At 24.4% G+C, this 16,528-nt stretch overlaps 1 protein-coding gene across 1 annotated transcript; it reads left to right on the top strand.

Moving 5' to 3' along the window:
• The first annotated feature begins 5,346 nt into the window (after positions 1–5,346).
• LOC145828937 (E3 ubiquitin-protein ligase RNF126-like) lies at positions 5,347–15,188 on the top strand. The gene is made up of 3 exons (XM_082936682.1): positions 5,347–5,477; positions 14,667–14,735; positions 14,945–15,188. Exons 1-3 carry the CDS (start codon positions 5,347–5,349, stop codon positions 15,186–15,188), a joined length of 444 nt encoding a protein of 147 aa, XP_082792808.1.
• The last annotated feature ends 1,340 nt before the right edge of the window (positions 15,189–16,528 follow it).

The following is a 16,528-nucleotide window of genomic DNA, read 5'->3' as shown; positions in this document are numbered from 1 at the left end:
TTGAATTGCTTCACTTTTATATTCACATATTGAATAAGGTTTTGTGTTATAAAAAAGTAAATGTCTATTGAAGCTGAAATCAAAACATTGGTTTTGTCCTCCAAAATTGGGAAACAGCTGAAAGAAAAACTGATTGCCATTGGAAATAAGAAGGACAATGAATTTAGTTGTTTTCAAGCTGAGATGCTTAAATTGAAGGAAGATTTTAATGAAAAAAGTAAAATCATTGAAAATAACATTGATCAGATTCAAAAAGATGAATTCAGCAGTAAGAGAATAGACAATATAGAAAATAGAATTACAGAATTACAAAAAAGTTTCTCAGAATTTAAGTCTGATTTTTCTTCTAAATTTAACAAGTTTGAAACGAAATTATTCTCAAAATATGCTGATGCTATGCAGAAAAGTGAACCAACAGAAATTATCACAAACATTAGTACCAAATTAAATTTAGTAGCAGAAAAAATAGAGGCTGAAAATGAAAAAAAACTGAAAGAAAAAAGGCTTTAAATGTAATAATATTTAACATTCCAGAAAGTAAAAATCCGATTCATAATGCACTAGAAAGTTGCAAAAATGATCTAAAAATTATTCAACAAGTATTAGGAGAAAATAAAATGAAAAAAGAAGAGTTTAAGTCACTTTATCGAGTTGATAAAATTGCAGATAACAAAATCAGACCAATTATAGTCAAATTAAACAATTTAGCATCCAAACACAGACTGTTAAGACTGAGAGATTTGAAAATGTTTAATGGTGAAATTGAATCAAAAATCTACATCAACCCTGACAGAACTTTCTTGGAAACTGAAGCTTTCAAAACATTAAGAAAAGAAGTTAAAATAAAGCAAGCCATCGCTGATGAGAAAAAATTGAACATAAAATATGTTATAAGGAACAACAAGATAATTGAACTGACAAAACAGCCCTTTCGTTGCCGCTCCCAGGACATCTGGGATTAGTGGACGAAATCGTGAGTCAAAGGGTATAAATTTATTAAGTGATAGGATTAATTTTAACACTAACAAGTTTTCCTATATAAATTGTAACAACAACTATTTAAAAGTTTGTTACACTAATATAAGATCTGTTTAAAACAAATTTTATATTTTAGAGAAATATAAAAATTTGAATAACATTGATTTATTTTTTTTGACTGAAACATGGTTGACTAATAAGATCAACGATGCCACAGTGTGTACTTTTAACTATAACATTTACCGAAGTGATATGTCTAGTAGGGGTGGAGGTGTTGCTATCCTTTTTAAAAATTCGCTTAAAGTTATTAAAGTTAAAAACGATTCTATCTCTACTAGCAACATCAATTTTGAATACTTATATGTAGATGTAATTTTAAAAAAGATGAAAATAAGATTTTGTTGTGTTACCTTCCTCCACTGTCTGCGAGATGCGCACTGACTGTTCAAAATGTAATTAAAATGATTAAAATGGTTTTTCCAAAAGATTGTTCTTTTTATGTTTTTGGTGATTTTAATATGCCAAATATAGATTGGAGGATTCCTAGCACAGATTTCAATAAACCCCATGAGTGTTTTCTTAATTTTTGTACAGACAATTTTTTAACCCAAGTAATTGAAAATCCAACCCATAAGAATGGTAACATTCTTGATCTAATAATTTGCAATCATTTTGGTCTAGATAGATTCATATCACACTCAACTAATTTTTCATTAACAAACACTTGTGACCATAACTTGCTTTTACTAAAAATTAAAATTGAAAATAAAATAGTACCTATTGCTAAAAAAGTCTCATATGACTATAAAGAAGCAGATTTTGAAGGCATCAATGACTTTCTGTCAAAAAGTAATTGGACCTCTTTATTTAAAAATTCAGAAAATCTCCAGCATTTCTACGATCAATTCATTAGCTTAATCCAAATCTCAATCAAACGTTTTGTTCCAATTTATTCTAGAAATAACAAAAGTAAAAAGTATCCATCTCATATTAAAAAGTTATTAAAAGAAAAAGTGAATCTATACAAAAAAAAGTAAGACAAATAAATCACTTTCGATAAAATACAAAAACAAGTCTAAAGAAAATCAATTAGCTGTTAAAAAATACAACTTTGAATATGAAAACAAATTCTGCAAAAACCCAAATTTAAAAAAGTTTTATAGCTACGTGAAGTCTAAACTTAAATTAAACAATTCCATACATCTCTTATATGATAATGATAAAAACAAAACAGTAACCTCAGATTTTGAAATAGCCACACTTTTTAACTTAAATTTTCAAAAAGTTTTAAAAAAAACGAGAGTTACCAGTCTTTTAAGCTACCCCAAAAGAATTGTAGTAAAATGCAAAAATTTTTCAAAACCTATGAAGACATTATAAGTTCAATTAACCACTTAAAATATAAAATCATAAGAACGCCAGAAAACATTCCGCCCTATTATATCAAGCGGGTTATCCAATCAATATTTTTTCCACTTTCATTAATATTTAATTGCTCTCTAGAACTATCTGATAATCCTAAACAATGGAAAACATCTTTTATTATTCCTGTGCACAAGAAAGGTAATATACACGATGCGTTAAATTACAGACCAATATCTCTAACAAGTGGCTTTTCAAGAATTTATGAACATATAGTATCTGTAAAAGTTCTCAATCACCTCTTTGATAACAAATTATTAACTAACAAACAGTTTGGTTTTGTTCCAAACCGCTCATCAACCATTCAACTTTTAACATGCTTACATTCTTGGTTAGTTCCTTATCTCAAAAATTAATTTACTAAAGTAGTTTATACGGATATTCAAAAAGCCTTTGATTCAGTATCACACAAAAGATTATTAAAAAATTTAAATCAGTATGGGCTACATGAAAGCTTAATTGATTGGTTTGATAACTTTTTAAATAATAGATCACAAAAAAATACTCATCAATAATACGCTTTCTGACTCTTTAACAATCTACAGTGAAGTACCACAAGGTGGTGTAGTTGGTCCCTTTCTCTTTTTAATTTATATTAATGATATTTGTTCAAACATTGATATTAAAAGTGAGTTAAGCTTATTTGCAGATGATGCCAAAATCTTTAGTCAGTCAAATACTTCATTACAACTATCTTTAGATAACATTTACATATGGTTAAAAACAAGAAAACTAAACTTAAATCCTAGCAAATGTTAACTCTAACCATTAACAAAAAAAGATCTTCTCAAACTGACCTCTTAATCAATAACATCAAGTTACCAGAAATTAAAGTTTTTAAAGATTTGGGAATTTATAATTCCAAAGATTTGAAATGGAATGAACATATCAACTATTTATATAAGATTGCAAAAACTACATGTTATCAAATATTAAAAAGTTTTAAAACTAATTCTGCTTCAATTCTGACAAAATTATTCAAAACATACGTTTGCCCTAAACTTGAGTTTAGTACCCAAATTTGGTCACCCCATTTAAAAAAAGGATGTTAACAAAATTGAATCTGTGCAAAGGAGTTTTACCCGTCATATTTGTAGTCGTTGCAACATATCTTACACATCATATAATGATAGAATGATTAAATTTGGCTTGAAATCACTGGAATATAGAAGATGGGAATTTGATTTATTAACTCTTTACAAAATTATCAATGGCAAATATAAAAGTTTTTTTAACCAGTTTTTTTAATTTTTCCCAAAATAAATATCAAATAAGAGGAAATAATTTGAAAATAGAATGTAAACATGATTTTCAAAACAGTCAGTGGCAAGGCACATTTTTTCACAGAGCAAAAGCTATGTGGAACAGACTACCTTAGGATATAGTATCTTGTGAGGGGTAGAACAATTTCGTTTAAAGCTAATAAGATTTGACTTAAATACAATAAGTACCAGTAAAGTTCACTAATTTTCCAATATAATCAAAAGAAAAAATATTCGTTTCTCTACGCCTCCCCCCAACAAACTATTAGTTTACTTATTTATTTAGTAATTATGAATTTTGTTTAATAAGCGATGATGTTAGACAAATTTCTTTATTGTGTGTACTAAGTAATATATAAGTTTGAATTTTTTGAATTGAATTTTTAATTTAGTTCATTTGTATATCATATTGTGTTTAACTTTGTGTTTTCATTTAAATTATGTTTGTAAGTATATATATATATATATATAATTTATCTTAAAGTTTTGAATATAAGTTTTTTTTTTTTTTCTCTTTTTGTGAGTCCTGTTTAAGTGGCTCAGGTTTTGATGCCTGAGTCCAACATTGCACAATAAACAATATAATAATAATGATAATAATAATAATAATAATAATAATAATAATAATAATAATAAAAATAATAATAATAATAATAATAATAATAATAATAATAATAATAATAATAATAATAATAATAATATAAATATTTGTAATTACTGAATGCAGTCGATTTTTGCCAGTTTTTAGATTCTGTCAGAAAGCCGAGATTCTTATTAAACAATTTCTTTAAATTTTATATAAGTTATTATGATAAATTATTCATTAAACAAATCAGCTTGAATAGTTTTGCCAAATCTTTATTTTTTTTTTAACATAAAGACCTCTAATTAACAATTAAGTTTTATTAACTTTTAGTTTGAAAACCATTTGAAATACCGAACTTGTATTCATTTAGTCTTTAACATAAAGCAGTAATCTGCATGATCCAAACCTAATACTGATAAAATTATCTAAATTATAAATAGGCATATTAATGGCCACACTATTAGTTTTCTTCTTGGCTAGACATTTACAATTGATTAAATTGATTTGAAACATAAAATCTATATTTTATCATATGATAAGCTACCTCTATTTTTTATTATTTATACTATGGGATTCAAATTTTTTAAAACAAGTTGTAAAATAAGTAATAAGAGATTTAGAATTTTTATTGACAATAAATTTCTTTAAAGGACAAATTAAAGTGCATAAATGTCAGATAATGTCTAATTATACAGATTATTGCAGTTTAACTCTTTATTAGGTAAAAAATACTAACAAAATATTTATGTTTTAAACAAGAACTTTAAAATATAAAATACCTTTGGATTAACTAGTACAGTTGTCTATAAGTTTCAAGCAAATTTTCTTACGAGAAACACTGTAGATAGAAAAGTTTTTATTTTCTTAGTAAAAAACAGTCTTTATATTTGGAAGATTTGATATTTAGATAATTCTATTTTTCAAGTATGTTTTAATTGAGATACAACTTATTTCAGTGAGTTTTTATTCATTAGCATGAAATTGAAGTCAAAATATTGTAAAATGTGTACTGTACATAAAAATAACTAGTTTTTAATAAGTTTTATTTTCCACATTGCTAGCATACTGATTTTAAAAGTGCTTCATCTTCTCATCAACATGAACTCCGTCTTGAGAGACCCTGAGAACTGGTTGCCTGGCCCCGATACATGCAGGCCAGAGAGGCTATTAGACGAAAATGGTCGTTTCAGTCCAAGCAGCAAGGTAGTGACTTTTATAATGGCAGAAGGGTGAGCGGTGGAAACGAAATTGCAAGACCGATCGTTTTAAAATAGTTAGTTAATTTTATTGGCTGTTTCAAAGTGGAGTTTAATGAGGGAGATTTGAGTGGGAAAGGATAATCAGTTTTGCTGTATATTCTGCAAAATTTCAATGTAGTTCTAAAACTTCGGGAATAGGAATACTTTTTTATACAATTTAAATATTTAAACGCTTTTAGTTGTGACTTAAAGAAAAACTTCTAGATATAAATTTGATGACTCATTATGCTTCTTTTTTGTATTTTATTTATTTGTTTAAAACGAAGTTTCTAAACCAATTAAGTTTTTTCAACTGCATATAACTAAAAACAAAATTTTCACTTAAGTTTTATTTTTTTCTTAGTATTTTATGTTTATTGAAATTAAATTGTGAAGTATATTTTGTAAATTCAAAGTACAGGGTCACAGACAAAATGAACAAACTGTAAATATATAAAACCCGGCCTGCAAAAAACAAAACTGCCGTCAAAGAGTATGTAAATCTGGCCCGCTAAACTTACTTTTGAAACTAACACTTAGTAAATTGAGATTTGAAAAGAATAATAAAAAAAAGTTCTTAAGTAAAAACTACAAAATATTTTAAACTAAGACTAGATTTAGTAAAAAAAGTAATTCTCGTCGTAGATCTAATATGTCTTTGCCTAAAAGTATTAACGAAAGTTTTCAACATTTATGGTTTAATCTAATTTTGTAATTTTAATTAGCTGTTGCGAAAATAGAAAAAAAATATAGTTGGTGAGCGAGATTAGTAGGATTTTTTTTGCGGACCGGAGAGGAAAAAATCTTAGCTTAACTTTAAAAAATTAAACCATGAAATTTTTAAGCTTGAAGAAACAAAAAACAGAAACGAAGAAATTATTTATAAACACTATATTTACTTAAAACGACAATTAAATCATATTTAAAAAAATTTTTTGCAAAAAGTTTAATCTTTACATTTTTTTTGCACAAGTAATTTTCAAGCTAAAAATAGAGCGTGTCAAAATTACAGCTTAGCGAGCTGAATCTGTTCTGCGGGTTGTACATTGCACAGCCCTATGCTGGTGGCAGTTTTATTGCAAGTAAGTCAACAGATGTTTTATAGATTCATATTTACTAATCTAGTTTTAATTTAACTAGTTAAAAATAATTCTTAATAAAACTATTACTTTCTTTACTAAAATTTTATCTAGTCTATAACATTAGTTATAAGTTCTGTGTTTACAAAAAAGAGTTAACATTTTGTAACATAAACTAAATACTAGTTATTCAAATTATGTTGTTATGGCTATTATTAAGTTATGTTCTAAATAAAACAATAAATCAGCTTTTAACTACTAATAATAAAATATATATATAAGCTGAATAGCTTATTTCCTGCATTTATAAAAAAAAGTATTAATACAGAAAAAATTATCTAACTACCGAAATTGAAACAAAATAATCATTTAAAAACATTACAAATACTAACTAAAATAATAGTTTATATCGAGTTTTAAATCTTTATAAAACAAAAATGCGATAAAACAATTTTAAATTTACTTTTTATTTTAAATTATTATAAGATTTTACAAGATCTACAAATAATAGAATTCACCATTTTGTGCTTCTAATTAATTAGGGTTAATATTTCTATATAAATGAAGTTATTAGAAATATAACACTCGATCACCGAAAACAGAGTTTTTAAAACTTTTATTATTTATAAAAGTCAAGCTTTAGAACTCAATTTATTACATTAATACAGTTGTTTTAAATCACCAATTAAATTATAAAAGTAAAGTTATTATTTAAAAAAATAGCGATTGATTTTGTGCATATGATTAAGTTTATGAATACAAAATATTTTAAATTAGCAGTTTTTATCTCAGTGTTTTAAAATACTAAACTATTTTTTTATATTTATTCTTGACTAAACTTTAAACAGTTTTTGAGTATTCTTGGTACAAGGGGCCATAGTTCTTTTACTTTACTAACTATAATTCTTTAAAGGGGAATATTCCAAAAAAAAATTAGGAAACTCTAAATTACACCAATATTAAGATAAGTTTTTTATTTAGAATAACAACCTCTTCATAGTAAGATGGAAAATTTCTTCGTTTTCATTTTATAAATAATTAATTTAGTAAAACATTTTGCAATTATAAGGAATTGAATACCATTTCTTTGTAAAGAGTTATGAATACTAGAACATTTTAAATTAGAGTTTAGGTCTAATTTATATAAACAATAGTTTATTAATAAAATTATACTCAGCCTTTAGATCAGGGTTTTTAAATTTTTGATCATAAGGGCCCTTTAAAGAACTAAGAAATCCATAGCTCCATCAGACAACATTTATAAAAAAACTATTATTAGACACGCCTGAGACCTGGTTTTTTATATTGCTCTTTACCATAAATTCCGGAACATCTATTGTAAGTTTTAGTTAATGGCCTTGTGGGTCCACTTTTTACAGCTAATGTCTCCCTGAATTTCTTAAATTTTCCTAAATTATCTAGTATAAGTTTCAAAAATACCCTAAGCTTGCCTAAAACCTTTTTTTGCTCTTTATAACTAAATTTAATAACATCTCATGTAAATTTTTAAATCTCAAGTTATGACCTTATGGCTTTCCCTTTTACAGCTTAAGGTCCCATGAATTCCATGAAATTATCCCTTAAAGTCTAGTACAAATTTCAAAACTACTCTTAAATAACAACTAAAATCTTTTTTATATATAATATTAGTTACCAATTCAAGAATATTTAGCATAAGTTTCAAATATGACCTCGTGTCTCCACCTTTTACAGCTTATAGTCCCTGAACTTCTGAAATTTTCCTATGTTGTCTAGTATAAGTTTCAAAATTACCCTTAAATATGTCTTAGATTTATTTTGTTCTTCATTACAAACTCCAGACTTTAAAATATCTAGTGTAAGTATCAACTTATAGTCTTTAGCCCCTTCGTGGCCCTTTTACTACTCACATCCCCCTTTTGATGCTTTAAGATTCCTAAATGTCCCTAATGGTTCACTTTTGAAAACCGTGCTTTAGATTAAGTGTTAGGAAAGTTTTAGCATAGTTTAAACTAAATTGTTTATTTTATTATTAAATCTTCAGCTTGAATTAAACTTAAATAAGTTTAAAAAATAATACAGGCATAGCTGTGATTTATTATTGGTTCTTTTACGTTACAAGTTTATTAACACTCTCATCTTAACTAATATTCCAGCCAATACTATTTAATAAATTGTTTATATTTAATAAACATATTATAAATTAATTAGACGATTACCATTAGCTTCTTTTTAAGCTGTTTCTAATAAGCCTAAAACATCGCTTTTATTGTTTAAATATGATATAAACAAGTATGCATAAATAAGGTAAGTAGAGATAATTTTTTGCTAGTGAGAATTGTAAAGACAAAGTTATACTTTTTAAATTAACATAAACTTTAAACTATTGTATGTCCAAATTTATGATAGTTAGTGTAAGAGATTTTCATGAGCCTTATAAAAATAACACTACAGTTAAAAAGGAGGTTTATCACAATAAACCTTTTAGCAAAAACTCATTAAAGATATAAAATTATTATTACAATATCTAATAGCTAGTTTGAATAGTTTTATTTTACTGAAGACTTATAAAAAAACTAAAATTATATATAAAAAATTAAATTTTCTAATGTAAAATCTAAAATCTGATGAATTTTTATACGTGCTATTCCGATTGTTTGAACATCATAAGAAAATGTACTTCTGATAAAGTTTTGAGTGATTAAGTTAAGTGGATAAATAAAGCAAAATCAAACAACTGGAATGCTCATTTCTGGTGCAACATTTTAATGTGCAATCATGTGTAACATACTAATACAAATAAGGATGTAACAATTATATAGGAAGTTGTGAGAAGAATCAGCTGAAGTCAACATCTTGGAGTGCAAATAGAGCTGATTAAAATTTTTATCAGATCTTAAGTAACTATATTATTGATTTTTAATTTTAATAGAAAAAGTAGTTATTCAAAAAGTAGTTATTTGTTTAAAATCAAAAGAACTAGATTTAATTCTTTAAAAATCTATATTTTCTTAAATACTTTTCACTTTAGACTATATAGTTTTTAAACTTTTGATTTAATCCATATTTTTAGTTTTTTTGTATCTATATACAAAAATACTAAAATATATGTTTTATTACTAAAAAAAATGTAAATCTTAAATGATATATTTATTAACATATAAGTACCAGTTGAAAACACATGTTAATTTATAACTGTGGTTTTTTATTTAAATTTAATACTATTTCGTTTAAACACCACTTTTTTGTTTTAATTATATGAAGTATTTTAAATTTTTATTGAATGCTATATGTTGTTAAATACTTTTAATTTTGAAATGAAATAACTGTTAATTTTGAACTTTATTTATGATTTTTATTTTTTATAACTGTATATTATAGACTAAAAAAGAATATTTTCTTTTGGTTTCATAGATAATAGCCCTTTATTCTGTTGTAGTGTAGTTGTAGTCTATATAAACTAGCGTTCAATATTTACAAGACAAAAATTAATAATTTTATATTCAGTTAACATTAAATGTACTTACATCATTATAGTTGAAATCTTTCATCAGTTGTATACTATTATATTTGATAAAATACATTAATGACTTTTTATAAAAAGCTTACAAAACTAAGCAGTTATCAAGTAAATTTAACTGAATATAAACTTATAATACATAAACTTCAGATGAAGGTTGTTTCTGAATACTATTTAGTTAGTTAATTGTATCCAACTTTTTCATTAAAATTCAAAATAAAAAAAGAACAACTTAAGATGTTTTAAAAGGGTTGCCATAATATCAGTAAAGTAAAGGAAATCAGGAAAAATTAGGAAAAATGAAATAAAAGTCAGGAAAAATGCGAGTTTTTGAAATATGTCAGAAGAAGTCATAAAATTTAATATAAACATGTTCTTAATAAATTGATTTTAAAATTGTTTTGTTTTTACAACTAAATTTTTTTCAGGGTCTAATTGAACTTTTTAGATAAACTAAGTTTTATATGATCTCTCATGTGTTTTTACTTTGTGGTATAAATGATACAAGTAATTTGCTGACAGAATTGTTTATTGCATTTATATTGATCATACAAAAATTGTTCAAGTTATGTATAGAAGTTGTATAATTGGATCCAGCAAAAAGAACTGTTTTTATAACCTGTAAAAAAAGATTAAAATGTTGCATAATTACAAATCTTCGTTTATGTTTATGTTTTGTTTTAACTAAGAATTTGATTAAAAAATCAGTAAAAATTTAAAAGAAAAGTCAGGATCTTTAAACTTAAACTGTAGCAACCCTGTTTTAAATATAAATAAGAGATCTTAAAGTTATTATATTGTAATTTTTTGACGAGCAAATAAGGTTAAGTATAAAATAACTATAGAGGCAAAACTAAAGTTAAAAAATGAAATTCAAAAGTTTGTTGTTATTAACTTTGACCACAATTTTATTTACATATAAACTTATTCCAAATAAGATGAATAAAGTAAATGATTAAAAAAATACATATTACTGTCTAATTAAACTTATAGATAAAATGGTTTATACTATTAATGTAAAACTAAATGTATTAGTGTAATGCAAAGTTATTATTAATAATAAAATATAGTTAATGTTTTTTTATAATACATAAACTATTTATCCTTTTTTTACTTTTACTTTTTTGTTAAAGGTTGTGTAGGCTTTTTAATATAACCTTACTCAAGGTACTTAATTTGAGTTTAACATTTTTTTGTTTGACATAAATGTGTGTTATAACCTGTTTATTAAAAAGTTTAATAAATTAATAATAACGTGTTAACATTTATGCTTAAGGTTATAAACTTGACTAAATAAGTAATGGACTATTTAAAACCTTTAAATATAACTAATAATGTTATATATAAGTTGTCTGTTGATAACAATATCATATGAAAATGAAAATTTTATATAATTATTTTTTTGAAATAGGAAATACTTTAAACATTTTAATGTATATCATTATGTATTGTTTTAAGTTTTTCACTGAGATATAAAAAAAAATGGTTTAATTAAAATAACTTAACGTTTGCTCATAATATTTCAGCTTAGGATATATTAAAACTTATTTTGCACGTTTTATAGTATGATGTTTTATTTAAGATTATTTTAAAAAGAATCAAAGCCTCGAATTGAATTGTTATCAAAATAAATAAAAAATCTTAAAATTAACATATCGTTAGTTTTAATAAAGCAATTAAACTTATGCACTTTAGAAATTTTGAACGTACAACTTTTTATAAGATCTTAACTTTTGTTTTATGTTAATAAATATCTATAGAAAATATACATTTTTGTCTTTTTGCTGTCAGAATTTTATTTTAAACTGATTTTATTATAGTAGAATTGAAATATAACTAAACAACATTTTTGAAACGGTCTAAACTATTTTTACTTTAATTTTACAGATTGCATTTTGAAAATAATTTTAGACCTAACTTATTGCGACTAATTAAATATGTTTTATTGATATAAACGTATATTAATATAACCAAATATAGCAAAAAAAAAACATAATAGAAAAATAAACATTGTGTTTACAGTTTTCCTACAAGTTATACAATTAATAAAATTATAAATGGGCAACTTGTTTTCTAGAGGTAGTTCACCGGCTATTGTGTTAAATGAATGTGAAGATAATGAGGTATGTGGTTTTTAATACTTATTAATTGCTTTGTAAAAAGTTAAGAATTTTTTATTTGGTGAAATTTATGTAAGCAACTTGATAAAAAAATGTTATTAGACAGTTACAATTTTAATAAACTATTAAAAAACAATTTAAAATAATTTTTTGTTTTGTTTTCGTTGAATTTCTGGGGTTGCACAGGAATTTTAACAAAATATGGCCCTGCATAACATTTTAGTTTAGGGTTCCAACTTTACTCGAGTTGTCTTGATTTCTCACAATTTATCAAATAAATTAGTGCTACTTAATTCAGTCAGTAAAAGTTTTACTAAGTAGAAGTTCTACAGTTCATATATATTGAGCACAAAAAAAAAAAAGTAAAATATATCTCATTTGCACACCAGTTTGTAAAGTAAAAGTAAACAGAAGTACTGTTTGTAATGGTAGCTTGAGCTAGTATAAAAATTTATTAGAAGAAGTTTAAGTAAAAACATGTTCTTAGAAAATAAAGGCCTATTACATGGTTGCCGTTTTATTTGTAAACCTGGAATTTGACAATTTAGGCAAAAAAAACCTAGAAAAACCAGGAATTTGAGATATTTCGAATAAAATCTAGGAAAACCTTGAATTTTGATGAAAATACATGGAATTTTTAATAATTTTAACAATTTCAGTAGTAAAATTTCTATTTTACACGAAAAATCTATCATATAAAAATTTTTTTTTTGTCATCATCAAAATTTCTTTGATTAAAAAACACATTTTAAGTTACTTTACAGTATCTTTTCAATGTTTTTATACTATTAAACACAGTTTTTTATATAGAAATTAGCTTAAAACTGAAAATAGATTCAAAAATGTGTATTTTTAAAAACCTGGAAGAAATTTGGATAAGCTGGAAAAAATTGGTAAAAAACGAGTGGTAACCCTGTTTTTAGCGAATATTGTTTATATAAAAAAATTTTTTTTTTTAATTTTAATACTTTTTTTTAGAATTTAAGTATTTAAAATTATATTAGCAATTTTATTTCAAATTACATTGAACAACCTTATAGCTAAATAATATATATTAATATATACAAAAAATGAATTTATTTTAGGTCTATTTAAACTTAACAAAACTTTAATATAATAAAGTTTTAAAAGATACATCTTAAAACAAATTCTGTTCTTTATTTGTGTTACAACAAATAAAATTTTGTTTTAAGTAAAGAATTGTTAAATGGAAGTCTGATATATGACTTTATACAAAGTTTTTAATTTCTGTGGAATATTTTTATTTTTCTTCTTGAAAAAAAATCGGGCTATTGTTTTATGATTTTAGTATAACGTAACAGTTCAGTATTTTTGTACCTTCTAATATCTAACTTGCATACAATTAAGATCAATAAGTCTCATTAATAACTTTATCAACAATTTTTGACTTATAAATTTGTAAAATGATATTAAAAACGTTCAATTTCACTGAATAGCTCAAACAGTGTTTTCTAAACTAGGCAAAGTGGTTCCCTTGGGAGGAAACAGAAATTAAGTGGCCATGATGTCATATATTGAAACTTACACTAGATATTCTGGAGTTAATGATTAAGAGAAAAAATAAAAGGTCTAAGGCAGTTTTAGTAGTATTTTTTTAAGAAATCTAATTAAAGGGGATTTTTTAAAAAAGTTTTGGGAAAGCGTGCTCCAAATGCTTTTTTTAATACTACAACAAACAAATTCATTTTGTAATCAGTTTTAAAATACATTTTCTGTTAATTAAATCTAGATAAGAAATATATGTTCTAATAAAAAATATAACTTCACTTAAAATTTTATAAAGTATTATACGAGATTAGCTTTCTTTAACTTTTAAATTTCTATCACCGTATCTGAACTTCATTACTTGTTAATTAAAAAAAAGGTAATCATTTTGAGGGTAATGAGCTAAAATTTTTATAGAATGTTTGAATTTTTTATATAGATCTTAACACTATTTTATTTAATATTTATTTGTTCATATCATTTGCTGTAAGGTTCGTAAAAAGTAACTAGAGGCTGAATTAAAATGAAACTCTTTACAAAAACCTTCAAATACAGCACTTGTAGGGTTCAGACCTAGCTAGACCCAATAAGATTTTTAGATATACATGTTCTAAAAAAAGTTTTAATATTACACATGACTAACATTAAATTACAAAAATGCTTAAACTTGCGACTGTTCATCTCCTTATAACAAAAATATATTTCACAAGCAAATAAAACAAATATTTATTTTTAAGTAAAAATTCTGCTTAATTTAAAAATGTGAAGAAAATGCAAAGAAACAACATTAGAAATGTTAAAATAACCACTTACAACATATAAAGATAGCTTATAATCTGTTTTAGACAAGTTTAATGCAAAAATTAGAATAACTTTAGCAATCGCATTTACGGACAAGATAAATATTTTATAAAATTAAGTTTTATTTTGAAATATGAATTATAAACTTTTAAAAAACTATTAACAAAACGTTCAGTTACCGTACGAAGAATTTGAAAGAGATTTGGAAGAATTCTATCGGAAATGGCAAGATGGTCTTCGAAATGTAAGAAATCTTGACCAAGTAAAAATATTTCGCGAGGAATTTCGTGAAAACCTCCAATATTGTTGGAAACTGTTTGTAACGAAAATTAATATGCTGAAAAAGATGATACAAGCAACGGGTAGGCATGAACAAAAACATAACTTAGAAATATTTCGTAGAATAGTTTTCAAGTTTGAGCAGAAATGTTTTGAAGCTCGTCAACGTATTAGAGCACTTAAACATAAGTTTCGCATGCAAGGCTTGACTCCAGAGATAATTCAAAGATTTCAGCTTTTCACGTCTGAAGAAACACAAGTAGGAAGCCAATGCACAGTTTGTATGGAAGATGTAGAAGTCGGTAGAAGAATGATGCGTCTCACATGTGACGGTCAGCATACTTTTTGTCAGGAATGCATTGAAGGATGGTTTGCTGATCATAACACGTGCCCTATCTGCAGGCACACTTTTGTTTGATGTCTTATGTGTGTTTTTTTTTGGTGATAAAAAAGTTGATGGAGTTTTATAAATTTCAAAACGATTTAGTTAGTTTAGTTAAAAATAAATAGCACACATTTTAAGTTTTTTCAAATTGTATACCAAAATTTGATTTAAAAATAATTTACCTTAAAGTAAACATAATAAAATTAAATTTATTAATTATTTTCAAGTGTATTTAAAAACATTTTTTTACTATACTAACTACTGAGCTTGTTTCTTTGTGTTATAAATGTTAGTAAAAGTTTTTATCTTACATTAATAATAAATTATATTGTACACGTAGAGCTAATCTTTTGTCATAGTTTAGAATGTAATAAAAATAAAATAAAAAACTAAGTGTTGTTTAAATATGTTTCTCTTATTATTTCATTTTAAAACTGCTTATTAAATGATATGATACTAAGTGTTAAATTTTTTTTTTAATATTTTATACTTTAAACAGTACAGTAAGTAGCTACAGCTACTTTTAAACTCTACAGTACATAAAACTAATTATCATTATATATTCTTTTTAATAAGGTTATGAAGTTATTTACTAGAAATTTAACTACTATGTAAATATTGAATAATTATAATTTAATGAACATTAATAAACTAAACTTTTAAAAGTAAAAATTTTAATTAAAAGAAAATACTTATACTTTAAGTAAATAATTGAAAAAGTTTTATTTAATTATTTTTTTTTGTCTCTTAGTATACTTTATTATCTACAAGACTGCTTCCTCTTATATATTTATAATTTTTTTATAAAACGAAATATTTTTATATTTCTTTATATCCAAGAAGTCAATTTGGTCTCAACTATCTTTAACTTGGTTTTCTCCCGGACCTTTAACTAAACACTTTTGCTGGATGCGGATTGGTTAAGAAGGTATGAATCACCACCAAACAAAAATTAATCTTTATGATATATACAACTACTAATTATTACTTAGTACTGAACTACTAAATGATATTAATTGAAATGTATATATAAAAAAAAACTCATTACAATATTCTAATCACTGTGTTGTAATTTTACAAAACACAGTTTAGAATTTACTTAGAATAGATAAAAGAATCAACCACAAAATCATAAGTAGAAAGTTTTTCTTTTTATTTTTGAAAATAAGCATTTAAAAAAATGTTATAATAAAAAATAAAAAACACTGGCTTTTTTAGCAATAAATTACCAATATATAAAAAGAATAACAATTTTAAAATGTAAACAAAAAGCATATCGACGAAAATGAAGCACATCAATTTACTATCATCATAGTAACTAAAAGAAACGTTTTTATAGACAATTGAAAGTTAATACTTACAATATTTGGTTT

This window comes from Thalia democratica, chromosome 2 (genome assembly GCF_965202585.1).
Source record: "Thalia democratica chromosome 2, ktThaDemo2.hap1.1, whole genome shotgun sequence".
NCBI lineage: Eukaryota > Metazoa > Chordata > Thaliacea > Salpida > Salpidae > Thalia > Thalia democratica.
Note: the sequence above shows the minus strand (reverse complement) of the source record. Positions and strands in the feature narration are given on the sequence as shown.